Raw genomic sequence first — 19,174 nt, forward strand, 5'->3', positions numbered from 1 at the left:
CTGAGTAAAAAAAAACCTGCCATCTTCTCACCTCATCTAACGGTCCAAGGTGCTTATTCAAAGGTTTGGAAGGAGTGCTGATACTGTCCAAAGGAGTGCTTGGACGAGGCATCTGATTTGACATCGTCAGTGAAGGTGCTGGCAAGCCAGGTATGAAAACCTTTCCAACCTTGTAATGGGCAAGAAACAGAATAGCTATGCAAGATGTAAAGGGGTTGCATTTTTAAGATCTAAGAATTTAAAACACCGTTATTAAGACAAAATGGAACATCGAATCTACAATATTAGAACAAGCAATTTAATGCAGATTAATAAACAGACTACTAAAAATGCTTACAGAATTGGACAGGATCACTTATTCCACTCACATCCCACAAGAAAGGTGCAACATAAATAAAACAATAAACATACAAACAAATAAAACCATTCAGACTACAGGCATATCTCATTTAACAAAGCCTCTGACAAAGAAAAATCTTTCTAAAAAGTATTTCTATGCCTACCGAGTGACCCTATTCTCCTTGTCAACCACAACATATCACGAAATCATGAATTATTTTTGCACAGTGGGTCTGCACAACAATGCAATAAAGTCTGAGGTGGGAAAGAATGGGATTCTACTCTAGCCAATTTGACAGTATGCATATGTATAACAGGCTCCATGAGGAATGATACTTAACAGAAAACATGTCATAGGAGGAAACACTCCCATCAGCATGTGAACCATTTACTACTGATAGCAGCATCAGTGTCTGCTTTTTAAAAACAACAAGGAATGGAGTCACAAACAAACTATACAAGACTTAGCATCACCATGACTTTGGGCCTCAGTCTCACTGAAAATGTTGGATCTTTTTTATACGTTTGCTCTCCGCCAATTTTTTTACAGAATTTCTTTCATGGTTTGCATTACATTTTAGTTACAATTTGCACATCTGAATGCTTAATCCATTTGTTTATCTTCTATAATGTACTGTTATTTTTAAGATTGCTGTAATTTTGCTATTCATTTAGATTGTCCATGCAGACAACAGCTTTGAACAGTTCATCCATTTAGACCAGGCTTCACGATAAGCCTGGTCAAAATAAAGTAAAGTAGGTATACTTATGACCTGACTTTAAATGAAATCACTCTTTAGGACAGTACATCCCAACCCCCACTTACACACACACTCAGTCTCCAACTCTGCCATGTTGACTGCCACGCACTCACCTTGTGCTCACTTCATAAGCAATACATTCTGCACAATCTGAGACCCTGATAAAGCAAGGAACACAAGCAGTCTTCTACTCATGTTCAGTGTACAATGAACACGCATGCAACATCCTTTCAAAGTCCTTTCAGGGACCCAGGGACCAGGATGGGAAGGAGTACTGAGGAGGAGAACCAATGTGTGTGACCTCTCTCTTTTGACCATTTATAGGCCTCCTGAATAAAGGCAAATGCCTGAACAAGGCTATAAATGAAGAGGAAATTGAAAGATGAACAAGAGGAGTATCTGGAAAGACTTGGGCAAGTCAAAATCATGGAAAACCAATCTACAATTTGAAACATATAGAATATGTTAAATTGAAAGAAATGTTATACATACCCGAACTACTCCAGTGTACAAAATTAAGTTTCCATTGCCTTCCAGAACTAGCATCGTGTCGATGCTCTGGTAATACCATAAAAGAAAAAAGAAAAAGAATGGATTAATCAGCTATTATTTCAAGAAATGTTATCAACTGATAAAGAACAGCTGTACTCTACATTTAATGTTCTCATACTTACTTCAACAGGAGCGGCATCCTTTGCTGGTATGTTGGTAACAGTGCCAAAGATCAACTGGGACATGTCATTACTCTGCTGAAATTTTACACAGCTAAAATTGAGGAAAGAAAAGGATCTCAGCAAAACACTATATTAGAAATGTCTCCAGTAAAATTAATGTTGACTTATACAGTTATTTCCACCATTATAATCACCACCCACTCTCAGAAAATCAAGGCCACCAGCTCAGAAGCAGCCCCAGCATTGCAATGTTTAATAAGCATATGTATTTAACATTGCTCCTTGATTTGATCATGCTAGCTGGGGGTTGATGGGTGCTGTATGCAAAAGAGAGCATCTAGTTAGGGAATGCTGGAATATAACAGTTAGTCTTTTATTATACAGTTCCAGTATCTTAGACAAAAATTCAAGGAAGTCACACTTACCGCAACTGGAGCTGGGACTCCACTAAGTAGCACAAAAACCTTTGCCCACAAAGATCAGTCGTAATAAATACTTTGGAGGCTTGAGAATTTTTCTCCCTATCAACATTCCAATGAAAAGAGAAACAATAACAAAAACCTTAACTTACCAAAAGAAGTGGCTTTTAAGAATTCTAAATTAAGAAGTCTATATGATGATTAGTTTAAGGCCACTTTTGTTGTAAACTTGTACATCATTTTACACTACTCTGTCCTGTACATATCTGCTCAGAAAAAAAAAAAAAAGATCTATTGAGTCCAGTGGCACTAATTCCCAGGTAAGGCTGTAATCTTATACCAATTTAGATGGAAATAAATCTCACTGAAGTCAACAAATGTAAACACGAAAAGGATTCTAGAGCAAGTGTTAAATATACATACATATGTGTGTGTCTATGTGTATATAGATACATATATACTGAAGTTTGGTAATAAACAAATGTATTCCAGTTTATCAACTGGTGAAAGGGTAAACTAAAAGTATTTACAATTAAAGAGTACTGTCAGACCATTATAGCAAAAACAACTACAATTTAATTCACATTTGAGGTATGAGACTCTTCTTTCTTGTGTACAATTCTTTAATCAGCTGACAGATTTAAAGAACTTTCTTACACTACCAGTAGGAAGACACATTTTTCTTCTTTTTTGTTATTAATAAATATCAACATAAATTATAAGGTTTACAAATCTACCCATTAGAATCTAGCAAACTGATATATGTGGCTTCGATTTATGACGAGCCTATGAATGAGAGATCTCCAAGATGAACTGCCCATCAGTGATTATAATAGAATAGGAAGAACTATTATTTTCCTTTTACCTAATATAATCACACAATGTGTGTGTTTTGTGCCTTCAAGTTGTTTCCAACTTATGGAGACCCTAAGATGGCCCTATCATGGGGGTTTCTTCCCAACATTCATTTAGGGGCAGTTTACTTTGCCTTCCTCTGATGCTGAGCAAATGTGATTAGCCCAAGATCACACAGTGGGCTTTCATGAGCAAGCAGGGATTTGAACCCTGAGTTTCAGAGTTGTAGTCCAACACTCAAACCACTACACCATGCTGACTCTCTAATCACACAATACATAGAAATAAAATATAATACTCACACCATAGATAAATATATTTCCTTCCCATGTTCATTCATTATCATACACATTGAACCTACTCCAACTTATTAACATTTATCCATTAAGCATATGAATTCAGGGATGGGGAGCTATTATTATTATTCATGGTAGCAACAGACTGGCCATATTTGCATGCGATTGTAAGGCACAAGCATGGCTTATTAAACTACAGTTTAAAAAGCCAGGATTCATAAACAGCTTTAAACCAGGTTTTGTTGGTAGTTTATGAAACCTGGCTTATTTGAGCTCAATAAACTATCATCCCAGGTTTAGTTGTCATGTTAAGGCTTAAATATATCCTGCCTGACTGCTACTAAGAAAACAGAGCAGTCAGTTTTATTCCTCTTCTTTACTTTGCCTCCAATGAAGACAGGTCTGAGATGAATCATTTATACGATACCTCATGGTAGTGAACGGCTCTGTCCACAGATGGTCAATGCATAGTTCTGGAACAATGAGTTCAGTTTCTGGGGCAAGGAAAGAATCAGTAGCACTGCTTGGAGAATGACAGGCACTATGCCTCCTTGGAGACTGGGCATGGCTGGAGAAGTTGAATCTCTGCACTCCCGAGAAAGAATGCACCCCCAAGGCTGGGGAGTGAGATCGGCTGTGAACAAAGAAAGGTTTTTTTGTCAATTGATGAACTGCACATATGGCACCGTTTTTTGCCTGCAGACCAAAGAGTTAACACTTTAGGTATCAGAGCAGTACAGCCCAGTGCTGAACAGCAGGAGGTCTAAGGCTTCAACCACACTGCAGAAATAAACCAGTTTGACATTGCTTTAACTGCCCAATAGCCCAATGCTATGGAATTCTGGAAACTACGGTAGGTTGTTGTGACACCAGAGCTGACAGAGAAGCTAAATGTTTTCCGAAACAACCATTCCCAGAATTCTATAGCATTGAGCCAAGGCAGTTAAAGTGGTGTCAAACTGGATTATTTCTGCAGAATGGATAAGGCCTCTGTTTCAGCTAATCCACTAATTAAAAGGGTAACCTTATGCAAGGTGCTATCTTTCAGCTTCAACATTCACATATACAATACAGAGCAGAAAAAAGTGCCCTACAATAGATCCGCTCCCTCCTATATTGAACCAACTCTATGTCCAGGGAATGAGCACAAGGGCATCTAGGCTGGTATCCAATAAAGCATAACATCATGCAGCCTGAATGTAAAACTGGTACAGTGTTTGTGTATATAACCACAGCACTTGAGGTAAGCATTTAGGCGGGGTGAAAAGAGCTCTCTAGCTCCTGTTTAGAAACAATAATTATTGTGAGACTACTCAGTACTTGGCTACAGAACTGTAAAAATACCTAAGAATACATAGCAACTTCTAAGTCTAGTAGTTTTAGTAAAAAATTGACATAAAAAACCTAAGCTGACTCATCCACACGTCAAAATACTGTACTTTAACTCTTAAAACAAAAAAAGAAGCATCCCCTGGTGAAAGGTAATCTGCCCTGGAAGCATTGACCCCTCTCTACTCTCTCATCCATCCAGCCTTAGCATGAGCACAAAAACTGTGCCTGCTGGAATTATTATTATTATTATTATTATTATTATTATTATTATTATTATTAACCTTTATTTATAAAGCGCTGTAAATTTACACAGCGCTGTACATACAATCTTTTTAACTGCACGGTTCCCTGCCCTCAGGCTTACAATCTAAAAAGACACGACACAAAAGGAGAAGGGAAAGGTGGTGGGGAAGGGGCCTCTCTAGTAGGATAATACATATAAAATACATATACAGGAAATGATTCAATAGAACAGACAACAAAAGAACAACAAAAAGCAAGTGACAATTATGCAATGCCTGTAAACTCTTCTGTAAACTCTTTGGCATTGTTTTCCTTTGCTTCATCCTTTAGATCCTTTGTTACATGCCCCTAAGTTTTACCCTCAATTTATCCATGGGTCGTACCAAAATCCATAATTTTGGCCCTAAAACCTGCCCTCCATTTATACATGAAACTGAGTTACAGTCAAGTATATACGGTATGTTTATCTTTTGCTCCACTTCTCTCTCCCTCTTCTTCCTATAATGCCTTTGCCACAGTCAAAAGTTAGACTATAAGCTAACTGAAGGCAGGGAGATCTGGAGTGTAATGGACTGCTGACCTAGAGTTAAAAACTTGCTCAGCTGTGAAGTTTATTAGGTGACCCTAGGCAAGTTATTCTTGCACCCCACCCGACCTGAAAGTATTACTGTAAAAATAAAATTGTTCCAGGAGGGGAACATTTTTGAGCTCCCAGGGAGGCAAGCAGGGAAGGTATGATTAAAATTAAATTAAACAAAATATCATAGATATTTCTCACAATATATAAATGATAGTAAAAAAAATCTGTGAATAATTCCAAGGGCAAAGTTCTTCAGATCTGAACAGCAATTGACAAAGTGTGACTGAAACCCCAAAAAGATACCAATCTCTAGAGCAAGGACTGATGAAATGTGGAGTCTGGAAATCAAAGAAATCAAGGTACTGTTGCAAAAGTCAAGATCCAATAGGGTTGTTAAGCTAGTGGGATTGTTTTTCTTAGCAGAACCAGGATGGATGTGGAGACAATGCCCTACTCCTTACTGCAGTTCCTATGAACTCTCAAACCCTGCTCCTGAGGCCTGGAAAAGACCCTGATCAGGTTTTCAGGCAGTGCAGAGAGATGTGGAGGAGGAGAATGGAAGAAAGTCACACTGAGCATGCAGGTGATATCAATCATTAAGTCATAATGCAGTAAGTAACAGTAGACTGAGGGAATAAATTTCTATGCAGCATGTGTGATCCCTATAACAATCCTTAGAAATCAATAATTGAAAGAAGCTTATCAACCCACCTCAGAGCTGCCATGTTGGAAATGGAAGGCGAGCGGGAGTGGATGCTGGGTGATGATGCAGACCTGCTTTGGCTGTGAATAGATGAATAGTTCTGGAATGGAGAAACCACGGGTGAGTCACCCTTAGACAGACTACGAAGGTGGATAGTGAAGGAAGTGCTGGTGGCTACATGCTGGGGGGTCCCCCCCTTGCTCGGAGAACTTCAAGACAGCATTCTGTTCCTGTTGGGTGTGAAGGAAAGCAAATCTACATATGCAGCTCAAAGAAGCACATAGACCGTATGTAATTTACAACCATGAGGACTAAAGATATGCATTTAATTGCTGAACATGACACACTTCCATGTATCCAATTTTCAAAGGCCAAACTATGCTCGACAAGAAGAATCCAGAATCAAGTTTCCTGAAGTCTTCTTCCTTACTTAAAAGGAACAGAAACACTGGTTGTTTCAGCTGTATATGCTTAGGGTCGTCATATCAAAAGAAGTGACTACTTTTCCACAAAGCCACTTCCCTAGTCAAAATCCCCACCCCTGTCTAAATTTGAAATTAAAAGCAAAGTAAAATATTTAGGAATAAACATTACAAGGAAAAATTCGGATCTATTTAAAAATAATTACATACCACTGTGGAATAATATAAAAAAGGATTTAGAAAGCTGGGCGGGTCTGCGAATATCATGGCTAGGGAAAATCGCAGCGATTCAAATGTGTGTTACCCCTAAACTACTATTCTTATTCCAAAACCTCCCTATTATAAGTAACGATAAACCCTTTAAAGAATGGGATAAAGAATTATCCAAATTCATCTGGAACAAAAAGAAAGCAAGAATCAAATTTAAAGTACTACAAGATAATAAAGAAAATGGTGGGATAGGATTACCGAACTACAAATTGTATTATCATGCATGCTGTTTGGCTTGGATCAGAGACTGGGTACAAATTAAGAATAACAAAATTTTACAATTGGAAGGTTTCGATAATGTAGTAGGGTGGCATGGGTATCTACTATATGATCAAATCAAGATAAATAAAAATTTCAACAATCATTACTTAAGAAGATCACTATTAAGAATTTGGCAGAAATATAAACCCTTCTTTGTAACCAAAATCCCAGGGTGGGCGTCGATAAACGAAGCTTTTTTTAGGAGAGAAAGAATGAAGGAAACTGAATGGGTAAGATATAAGGATTTATTAAAAATGGAAGAAGGGAAATTTAAAATTAAAACAATGGAAGAATTGACAGAAGAAGGCTTTAGTGTTAATTGGTTCTTATATAGACAAATTGTAGAAAGATTCAAATTAGATAACAAAAAAACACCAAATAGAAACAGAAGACTCAACATTTGGACTTTTGATGATGAAAGACATTGAGCACATTATTGCCAAATTATACAAGTTATTATTAAAAATAGAGATGGAGGATGAAACAGTCAAATATTTTATGATAAAATGGGCACAAGATTTAAAAACACCAATACTATTGGAGGAATGGGAAAAAAACTGGAAAACTAGGCTGAAATATACCCTAAGTACAGATGTAAAAGAAAATTATCTAAAGATGCAATACAGGTGGTATATAACCCCGGAAATATTGGGTAAGATGGGCAATCACAATAGGAAGGAATGTTGGAACTGTAAATGCAAAAAAGCAAACTACATACATATGTGGTGGGAGTGTAAAAAAATTAAAAAACTTTTGGAGCCAAATTCATAAAGAGATGGAGAATATATTCAACACAAGAATTAAATTTGAACCAAAATTTTTTTTATTGGGCATGATAGACGATAAAGAATTAGAAAAGGATTATGGGAAAATCATATTTTACATGATAACGGCTGCAAGGATGATAATAGCAAGAAGATGGAAAAGTAAAGATAATCTGCAGGTAAAAGATTGGTACATGAAAATACTTGATATGACAGAATCTGATAGACTCACAGATTTATTAAGAAATGGAGATGAAACAAGATGGGAAGGTATATGGGCACCCATTATAGATCATTGTATAGAACAAATAAAGAAACACCGGAATAGAACATAAAAAGGGTAAAATGTTAGGAACATAAAAGAAAATATTTTGTTCATGTAGTACAACGCAGTGTTCAACAATATTGACTTAAGAGTCACCTGTAATATCAAGAAGGTATAGTGATGAATACATAAGGGGAACAATAACACTAAGAAGATGCAGGAGTGTACAAAAAGAAAAAAGTGGTTGTTCGAACATTGAATAGAATATGATCTGAAGGTGATATTAAGTGACAATCTTAGAGCCTACAAAAATGTATAATGGGAAATGATAATAGATACACTCTGGTATAACATGTAACACTATAATAGGGAAATGTTCGAACTAACTTAACAAAGTAAGGGATAAGACTAATAGAGAAAGTTCATAGCAATCAGTTGTCTTCAACTTGGAGGAAGGGATTTTAAATGTCTATTGTTAGTTGTTGGTACAGTATTTAGTTTAGAATGTAAAGGAATAGAGATGGGTTATTGTTAGAATGATTTTCTTTTTTTTATGTATTTTGTTGTTGTTTGTTTTGTCTACTGTTTAGTATCTGTTGTTGCTGTTTTGTCCTTTTTAACAAATAAAATCTATTTAAATAAATTTAAAAAGCAAAAACAAAAACAAAATCCCCACCCCTTACAGCCATCAAGAAGCAAAAGTCTGAGGGGCACTAATGAGATTTCAGTTGGAAAATAGTATGGAATGGCAGATCCCCTAGTGAAGCTGCTGTCATTGGCTACTGTTCTCTACAAGGTTTGCAAGTTGGGACACATCTGACAAACAGTAACTAGGTTTTTTCTCAAGATACTTCATCTGACAGATGGAATCAAATGAACATAACTTGCAAAGACGTTTCTAAACACAAGGAACCACCAGACAGAAGACCATGTCTAGGGTAGCCAGCCACGTTCCTTCAGAACATGATGGTACTAAGAATAAAGCTTTCATAAAGGAGCAGAGGTGTGCCCTCTTGCATTCTGTAACACAGAATGTATACTGTCAAGTAAATTATGCAGTCCTCATCCAGTTTATTGCATTTGCATTCATGGACAATGGCTACTCTGAAGTAAGGAAAAAGACTCTTTTACAACATCCAGGATGCTCCGCAGTTCCTGATATGGAGGTTACACAATTAAAAAGTCATTCCTTGTCCAGCATGAACTCTCGATTCAGAGAACTTCATGTGGTGAGAAAAACTGTGAGCTACCTCAGACCTGAAAATTATGGCCCTCCTGTTTTTCACCCCATTTTGAGCCTGTATTTGACTTTCATTTCTTACCTCTGGTTTTACTCTTCTGAGTGCCCAGATGGTATGCAAACTCTGACTAGCATCATACGTCATGAGGATGGAAGGCTCAGCATTGAGGAAAACAATTCTCATTGAATAGTCAGCAACATACTGGACTCTGGCAGAGCCAAACAAACCTGCTAAGCACAGGAAACATCAGATTAGCCAACAAAGAAATGCTATTCCATGGACAGCAACCTTTGACTCTCTAGGCATTAATGAACCCGTAACATACCTTGCCTTTGGCTGGGTGAGTAAGGGCTGATGGGACATGGAATTCAACAACATCTGGTGAACCAAAGGTTCCCCAAGTACGTTATGCAGCAGACATGGTTTAAACAACAAACATTTGGAATTACCATACAGCTGTAACCTAAAGCTATATGTGAATGCTTATTTTCCTGACATACCATGGCATTACCAACACTGTGCTAAGAAAATGAGCAATAGATCAGTTAATGGAAACTAGCAGGAGAATGTAGAACTGCATAAGCCTGAGAACACATGAAAGTTTTCTGATTCAAACAAGAGGCACTGAATACATCAACACTCATGGATTACAGCAATGTCTGTTTCAGTAATGCATATGCACCTCCCAACAAGAGCAAAATTTTAATAGAGCTAGACTGCAGGTGTGGCGGTTTGAGCACTGGACTACGACTCTGGAGCTCAACCATGAAAACTGACTGGGTAGCCTTGGGCAAGTCACACTCCCTCAACCTCAGGAGAAGGCAATGGCAAAAAAACAAAAAACAAACCATTCTGAACAAACCTCACCAAAAAATCCCCATGACAGGTTCACTTTGAGATCACCTTAAGTCAGAAATGATTTGAAGATACAGAGTAGCAATACCAGACTGTATGTTATATAAAGTCTTGATTGCTGGGTTGTGCAGGGTAGGGAAAAGCCACCAGCAATTTTTCTTCCTCTGTCATATTTCACACCGTCCACCTTGGGGTATCCTTGCCCCAAAGGTTCTACAGAGCTTAAGATATATAGATGCTACACAAACATGCACCATTCAATATTTGTTAAGCCTCCTGGAATACTGTTCAATAAATTATGTTCTCTTCTAACTCTATAATTCTATTCCCCCCTCTCCCAATTTCATATCTTGTTGTGTTATTGTGTGCCTTCAAGTGGTTTCCAACTTACAACAACCCTTAAACAAACCTCTCATGGGATTTTCTGGAGCTGAGTGTGTGCGATTTGCTCAAGTTCACCCAGTGGGTTTCCATAGCCAAATGGGGAATGGAACCCTAGTATCCAGAATCACAGTTCAGACTCTCAAACCACTACACCATATTGGCTCTCCATTGATTTCATATACATTATTTAATTTACCTGCAGACTTACAAACCATTGGCGTTATTTCATCTAAAGGATGCAACATGCTGAACATAGTGGGCAAAGGTTCTCTGGAATGAAAAGAAAAGAGAATAACCACTGAAGCCAGTGCTAGGATAAACAACTTATGCAGTACTGAAAGCCACATCACAACAGGTAACTGCTACCTATGGTTTTAGAAACTAGGAAGTGTTCTATGAAGCCAGGAGCACAAGGAGAGGTGAGACAAGAAAGTGAATGCATACAAAGTTTGTTCTCATTCTTCCAAACTATGATTAGAGAACATTGGCAAATGGAGCCTAGAGATATAGACCAGGGAGGAGGAAAATGCAGCCTCTAAATGTTGGACTCCAACTCTTATAATCCCTCATCACTGATCATGCTAACTGAGGCTAAAGGGAGCTGCAGTCCAACAACACCTGAGGGCCCCACATATTCCTTGTTTGTGAGGAAATTTTACTATTTTTTATGTTCCACTATTTTTAAGACAGAATTATTTCTGAAATAAAATTACATATATTCAACATTTAAAAAATAATTAAAATCCTCTTTGGCTAGTTCAATCAGATTTTTAAACTCCTTGACAGTTATGAAATCATTCTTCTAAAGCATGCCAAGACATACAAGTCAAGATCTAGAGATTTTCTAAGGCAAGGCATCTACTGAATACATTAAATTATACTAGCTTGTCATATAGAAAAATCAAAACTATATAGGAAGTCATAATTTATGTTACTTTACCTGTTGGGACTCAGAGGCACTTCATGTGAAGAACTACTACGTTCAAACAACAAACCATATTTTGTTGGCCAAACATTTGCCACCTATAAATAAATAGATAAATACACTATACAGTATATTTAACATATCTTAGATATGAATTAAATAAATAGTAATAATTTCTATTTTGATAAAATTGTTGTTGTTATGGTTATCATTATCCTTGCTTATACCCCGCTTTTCTCCCTAAACAGAGACTCAAGGTGGCTGATGACAGCAAAGCTGATGAGAATGTCATGTTATAGCCACCAGGACACAATAAATTCTACTACAGTGTGTCAAAAAAATCCTTTGTCATCAGGTTGAAAAGCATGACACTATCACAGCTAAGTCTCCAGGTGATACAGAAACCTGGCTGTAACATCTTTAAATCTCTTGTTTCCATTATTTTAACATACATTTACCTGAAAGGGCAAGGAAGCAGTGTAATCCTTTCCTTCAATGCTGTGAATGTTTATGCAAGAGTTCTGTAATATGCAGATACACTTTTCTACTACTTTGCTGCTATCTGAAATTGGGGAACAAATAAGAAATATTTGAATCATCGGATATTCAACAATCCTCCACACAATCAACCTATATTTGGTACACTTGATTTTGGAAGCAACAGAATTTTGAAATGGGCATCACCTTTCAAATTCAAGACCCGAAAGAAAATGACAGAAGAATTAAAATTACCTTCCATTTTGTCAGACTTCTCCTGGGGTATAGAGAAATCACACCACAAAGCCTGAAATAAAATATTCAGTGTGTAAGTTTTTCTTTTTTCCACAAATACTCCTCCTCCAGCTACACAACTACAATCCAACAGATCAAATAAAAGAATTAATTTCTTAAGACAGTGAGACAAACAGCATACAGAAACATACATGCACACACTCTATATGATTCCCAGTTCAAAGGTAAATGTGGATCCCTATGTAATCAATATAAATCAGTTCATCCAGACATCAGAGGCATTTTTAGACTAAGGGGAATTCCATGGTTTGCAACTACAAAATGAGGACTGAACATAATACAGACTGGATACTGGTAAGGATGGAGTGTGTGGAAAACCAAGACATGGTAGGAGGAAAAGGGTAGTTGGAAATGAAAATGACAGCACTCCACAATGTGATATTTATTGTCAAAGATGTATTTAATCCAACATTCTTTTCAAAGTGTAGCCAACCAGCAGGACATGAGTGCATCTGTGACCTCTTGCTTATGCTTCACACCAAATGATATACAGAGGCTGACCGCCTCTGGTAGTAGAGAGAATATATATAGTTATCATGTCTAGGAGGCACTAACTGCATTGTCTTCTATGAATTGATTCCATTTTTCTCTAAAGCCATCAAAGATGTTGGCCATTGCTACATCTTGTGATACATAATTTCACAAGTGTTTATACACTGAATAAATTACTATTTCCTTTTCTATGCTCCAAATCCTTCACCATTCAACTTCAGTGGATGACCCCAGGTACTAAAAATAATATGAAGAGGAACAGCTGTCCCTATTTGCTTAGTCTACAATGCACATATTTTTATACATTTGTATCATGTCCCACCTCTATCATGCCTGTTTCCTCAACTAAAAAGCTTGGAACAGCGCAACTGCTCACTGCAGGAGAAAGATTCTAAGCCACAAAACAGTCTGAGAAGGAAGTGATCCTAGTCAAAATAGTCTGATCTAATATGCCTTTCCCCCTTTACATGTTTTAAGAGTTTTGTTTTCTTTCTCTCTCTCTTTCTTTGAATATATATTAACCAGGTCTGTCAACTCTGTATGCTAAACCTACAGCTCCAACTCCTCTACCTACAGCCTGACTCTGATTCTTTCAGAAATAGCAAATGTATATTAATTTAATAACAATGTACTATAGTAAAATCTACTGTAGTACAAAGCATTTCATCACCACCACATGAATCAACAGGTTGCTTAGACTTATTAAGTATAAAATATATTTACTGTATTTCAGTATACAGTGGTGCCTCGGGTTACGAAAATAATTCGTTCCGCGGCCGCTTTCGTAACCCGAAAAGCCTTCGTAAGCCGAAAACCCATAGGCGCTAATGGGGAAAAAGCCGCGGCTCTGCCGCGGCTCCATTTAAAATAGCGCCGGAGTTTTTTCGTAACCCGAAAAAAAACTTTCGTAACCCGAAACAATAATTCCCTATGGGATTTTTTTCGTATCCCAAAAAATTCGTAACCTGGGTATTTCGTATCCCGAGGTACCACTGTATAAAGTATTAAATGATATATTTACCATATATTGTTATAATATGAGTTTTCATTTTGAAGCCTGAGTGCCAACTCTGACTTCATCCAAAATTGCTTCCCACTTCACAGCCCTGCTTTTAACATACAAAAAGTCTAGCAATTTCGCCATAGACTTCCTGTGTCTGAAGTAGTTTACTGTCAGCAGAGCCTAGCCACCCATGTCACATACCCTTGTCATTTATTTCATTCATTTAACCCACCTGATAGAAAAGTCTTTGATCCTCCCAAATTTGCAGATTGCAACTCCCACAATCCCTTAATATTGACTATGTTGGCTTTGCCTTATGAGAGTTGTTGCTCAAAAAACTAAAGCCAAACAACCCACCTTTGTAACAGACCCTTTTCGGGAGCAAGCCTACAAGTAACCAGGGCCTATATTTTCCTTGCAATATGCAATCTACAACCATCTACTGTACAATATCAGATTTCATACCTGCAGAACAGAGCTATCAACTGTAAATGCTTTGTAAACTGCTGAAGCTTGGCTTTTACTTCCTCTGCTCCAAATGACCATGTTACCAGCCATATACAATTCTTCATCATATTCCACCTCTTCCCCAACATCACTGATTCCCTTCCTTAATTGCCATCTTTCCTGAAAAAGGAGAGAACAAATAAGAAAAAACAACAGATGCTGCACATTAATTCACATTAGCTTTGAATACTATCCAATGGAGACAATTCAGTTATCATATCATTGATAATTCCTACTACAACAGAAAAGAGCCTTCCTCTTTCTCAGTGTGTGTCCACAAGAACACTGAGCCAGTCTTTATGTCAGCATCAGCAAAGGGGAAAGAATTGATGGGGTTGACACCAAAGCAATCTATAAGACTGTAAGCATCAGTCCAGAATCGGTGATGCATGGTGACAGATTAGCCTTTAAGTGTTGCAAGAGATCACCTATTGCTCATCTACAGCTTGATTCTTACTTCACATTTCACTGAATTTTCATTAAGCAAAGGGATCAACAACGCATGTGGCACATTCTTGACTTAGTAACTAGTTTTGCAGATCACAGTATTTCCCTACCTCATCCCTTGCTGTTTCTTATCCATCTCTTTTCTCCTTTGCTTATCTTTTTGGTGCATGTTATACGTACGTGTTTTCTAAGGTTAAGCATTATATTAAAAGTCACATCTACCTTGTGTTTCTCGTGGATTGTGACTTCCTGAAGCGACCCCACCAAACCAGCTGCTCCATCCGATGACCACAGCTCCGAGGCTGGTTGCAGCTGCCGAAGTTGCAGGTTCAGCGCATTAGGATGGTGCTTGCAGTGGTCACGGCCAAAAGGGACAAACTCCTGCAAATCCCCTGCTGCAATCATCGTTACCCTCTCTTCATAGATGTTCGACATGAGTTCCAAATATCAACATTATTTCTGAAACAAGGCCAAAACGCAGACTGAAGTTGTTCAAATGTGACATTTAAAAACATATGGCTTCAGTACCCAAAAGACACCAGACCTGTCTCATCTGGGAAGCTAAGTAGCGTCATGTGAAGTCAAAGGCTCTTGTGGCTGGCATCCATAGGTTTTTGTGGGTTTTTCGGGTTATGTGTCCATGTTCTAGAAGAGTTTATTTCCTGACGTTTCTCCAGCATCTGTGGCTGGCATCCTGAATAAACTCTTCTAGGAAATGGCCACAAAGCCTGAATCACCAACAAGAAACTAAGTAGGGTCAGTTCAGTTAGCACTTAGATGGGAGATTGCCAACCAAGACCTGGAAGAAACTGGCAAAACCATCTCTTGAGCATTTATTGTGAAACACAAAACCCAAACTGAGCATTGACCTGAGACTCTGGAGACCAGGGTTCAAATCCCCGCTTATCCATGGGAATCCTTGGGCAAGTCACGCTTTCTTAGCCGCAGAGGGATTTTGGACTTCAGCTCCCAGAATCCCAAGCTACTGGCCAACGTGGCTGAGGCTTCTGGGAGCTGTAGTCCAAAACCCTCTTAAAGGGCACAGTTTGGGGACCATCGTAGAGGCACTAAAACAACAAGAGTGAAGGCCAGGGATGCGAGTGTGGGCGATGGAGGAGGACCCTTGCAGGGGACTCTGGGAGAGGAGCCACTGATCTGCCGGAACTGGAGAGGCAGGGACAGGAGTGGAGACCCGGGAAGGGAAGGAGGACCCCCCCTACACACATCCACCCACCTGAGTGACACAGGAAAGGGCGGTCGGCTGCGGGCCTAGGCTCCAGCGGCTCCTCCCCGTGTCTTGCTCTGGATACTGCTAGCAGACCTCGCAGCAGCAGCAGCAGCAGCAGCAGCACAAGGCTCCCCTCAGCTTCTCAGACGGGCGCCGCCATATTGGAACTCCCATCACCCCCCGCGACAAATTTGGGGGCGGGGCTAATGGCTGTCAGTAGAGCGGCGCCTCTGGTTATGTCTGAGAGGAAGAGAAGGAGGCCTCGAGGGAAGGCAGCAGGGCCCCAGTCAGCAGCAGCCAATGGGGCAGAAGCATTCATCACGCAGACACTAATTATATATATATATATATATATATATATATACACACACACACACACACACATTATATATATATATATATATATATATATATATAATATGATATATATCTCATGTAATACGTAAGAAAATAAAAATTATATATAGAGAGAGTTTGATAAATATAAATAAGAAAACATAATGTATATATATATAGTTTTATAAGTGTAAACAATAAAATATAATGTGTATATATAATATATGTTACAATATTATATATATATATAAATTAAAGATATATATTATATATCTAATAAAATATATAAGAATAATATATATAGATATTTATATACATATATATATAATAAAATATAATGTATATATTATATTATATATCAGATATATATTAAATATCCTATACAATATGTAAGAAAATTATATATATATATATATATATATATATATATAATGTATTTATAATATATGTTATAATATATATAAGGTATATGTCTTAAATAATATATAAGAAAATAAAGTAAAATATATATAGTATATAAATATAAAGTATATATATATATATTATATCATATAATATATAATATTGCTCATATAATATATAAGAAAATAAAAATTTTATATATATATATATAGTTTTTAAATATAATGAATTATGTGTATGTATAATATATATTATAATATATTATATTATATATAAGATAAATATAAATATTATACAATTTATAAGAAAATAAAATAATATATATAATTTTATAATATATATAAGATATATATTGCATATCTTATATAATATATGGTAATAAAATTATATATATATATATATATATAATTTTATATTCTTATATCCTGCCTTTCTCTCAACATAGAGACTGAAGGCAACGAACAACAAATATAGACAGTACAATTAAAAACAATACCAGAATATTGAAATAAATAATATTAAATTTTAAAAATTAAACAATTTAAAGAAACATTTTATAAAACAGTTATAAATAAAAATATAACATGTCAAAATAAAAATGATTAAATTTTATACAGCATTAAAAACCCAGTCCTTATCAGTTTGCAAAGACCTGCCAGCACAAGAATGTCTTTATCTGCTGGCAGAAGGTCAGCAGGGATGGCACCATCCTGGCCTCCATCGGGAGGGAGTGCCAAAGCTTGGGAGCATTCACACACACACACACACACACACACACACTCGTCCCTCCACATTTGAGACTTTGACTTTTACGGCTTTGATTATTCATTGATTTTATTAATATGTCCTTTCCAGGAATATCTAGGTCCTCCCGTGCAACTCTAACTTTAACTAAAAGTAGCACCTAGAGATTCCTAGAGAGAACACTCCACTTGGCCTTTGTAGCTCCTCCAGCGCAGTTCTATGGTCAGTGTCTGTCGGAGGACCTAGAGATTCCTAGAGAGGTGTCCTCTCAGGTAAAAACGTGGTGTTTTTGTTATTTGTGGTTTTTCCATATTCACGGGGGGTCCTGGGCCCCTAACCCCAGCGAATGTGGAGGGATGAGTGTATACCCACACATAAATATACATATACTGTATATAAATTATCCATGATTATCACACTACACTCTAAAAGCATTGCTATTCCATTTTAACTGCTCTGGCTGCTTCCTGTTGCATCCTGGGATTTGCAGTTTAAGGAGGGGTATTTAGAACCTTCAGCCAGAGAACTCTTAGGCCTTACTGAACTCCAAATCCCAGAATGCAACAGGAGGCAGCCAGAGCAGTTAAAGTGGAATAGCAGCACAATAAAAATGTAGTTTGGTAACATGGCTGGGAGAAAGAGCCCTCAAGGGCCATCCAAACCAAACCCCCCACCACCACCCCCAACAAATCTTGCCAAGAAAACTCTGTGATAGGTATCCCTTAGAGTTGCCATGAGTTGGAAACGAAGGTACACAGCCAGAACATCCCTCCAGGAGTTCACTTGGAGCCCACCAAGTCCCACCAAGAAATCAGCCTGATCTGGTCCTGTCTTTGCATAGCTCAGACTGCTCTCCTGAATACTAGGAGAGGATTTTCTTGCCATCAGTGCCAGTTCTCCAAGTAATACAAGAGTACAGTTGACCCTCCAAATTAAGACTTGAGACACAATTTAGGGAAGATAGGCCCAATACAGACAGGCCAAAATAAAGTCACTTTGGAGGTATGCTGTTTAAATAATACATGCATCCTAAGCATCCGGAAGCTGTGCCAAAGCTGTGCTCCAGTCCTTAGGACTGGATTGTGGCTTTGGTGCAGCTTCCGGAGTCTTAGAATGCATGCAACATTTAAACAGCATACCCCCAAAGTGACCCGAAGCAGCTTTATTTTGGCCTGTCTGTATGGGGCCATAGGCAGAGACTAATCCTGTCAATTCATCTTTCCTTTGTCCTTCTGCAAGAAACTGGGGTATCTGCAATTCCAGTGCAGTGAGGAGGGATAAACTGAAGACACCCTTTTGCAGAAGCATCACAACCATCACTTTCATGTGAAGTCGAAGGCTCTCATGGCCGGCAGCCATAGTTTTTTGTGGGTTTTTCTATCTATGTGGCCATGTTTTAGAAGAGTTTTTTCCTGATGTTTCTCCAGCATCTGTGACTGGCATCTTCAGAGAATGCTGTCATAGAAGTGGATGAGGTATATATACTATGTGACCCTTGGTTGAGAGGAAGTGATTTCCATATTAATCTCTGTGTGGATCTGTTGTTGAATGGCAAGGCCTCAAGGTGTCTATTTAATTAGTGATCCATTGGCTGCTGGGCAATCCCCTGACCATAAAATGCTATTTGAAAACAC

General features: G+C 37.8%; 1 protein-coding gene across 1 annotated transcript in view; it reads right to left on the bottom strand.

Moving 5' to 3' along the window:
• Window positions 1-16,224, bottom strand: part of ANAPC1 (anaphase promoting complex subunit 1) — a 71,114-nt gene extending 54,890 nt beyond the window's left edge. Inside the window, 15 exon segments of the mRNA XM_042439993.1 lie at window positions 32-169; window positions 1,593-1,658; window positions 1,775-1,865; window positions 2,200-2,295; window positions 3,772-3,978; window positions 6,211-6,398; window positions 6,400-6,432; window positions 9,507-9,652; window positions 10,861-10,934; window positions 11,605-11,687; window positions 12,048-12,151; window positions 12,322-12,373; window positions 14,342-14,503; window positions 15,053-15,289; window positions 16,065-16,224. Coding sequence (XP_042295927.1) covers window positions 32-169; window positions 1,593-1,658; window positions 1,775-1,865; window positions 2,200-2,295; window positions 3,772-3,978; window positions 6,211-6,398; window positions 6,400-6,432; window positions 9,507-9,652; window positions 10,861-10,934; window positions 11,605-11,687; window positions 12,048-12,151; window positions 12,322-12,373; window positions 14,342-14,503; window positions 15,053-15,265 — 1,653 coding nt within the window. The 5' untranslated portion in view covers window positions 15,266-15,289; window positions 16,065-16,224.
• Between the last annotated feature and the right edge of the window lie 2,950 nt (window positions 16,225-19,174).

This window comes from Sceloporus undulatus, chromosome 1 (assembly GCF_019175285.1).
Source record: "Sceloporus undulatus isolate JIND9_A2432 ecotype Alabama chromosome 1, SceUnd_v1.1, whole genome shotgun sequence".
Taxonomy (NCBI): domain Eukaryota; kingdom Metazoa; phylum Chordata; class Lepidosauria; order Squamata; family Phrynosomatidae; genus Sceloporus; species Sceloporus undulatus.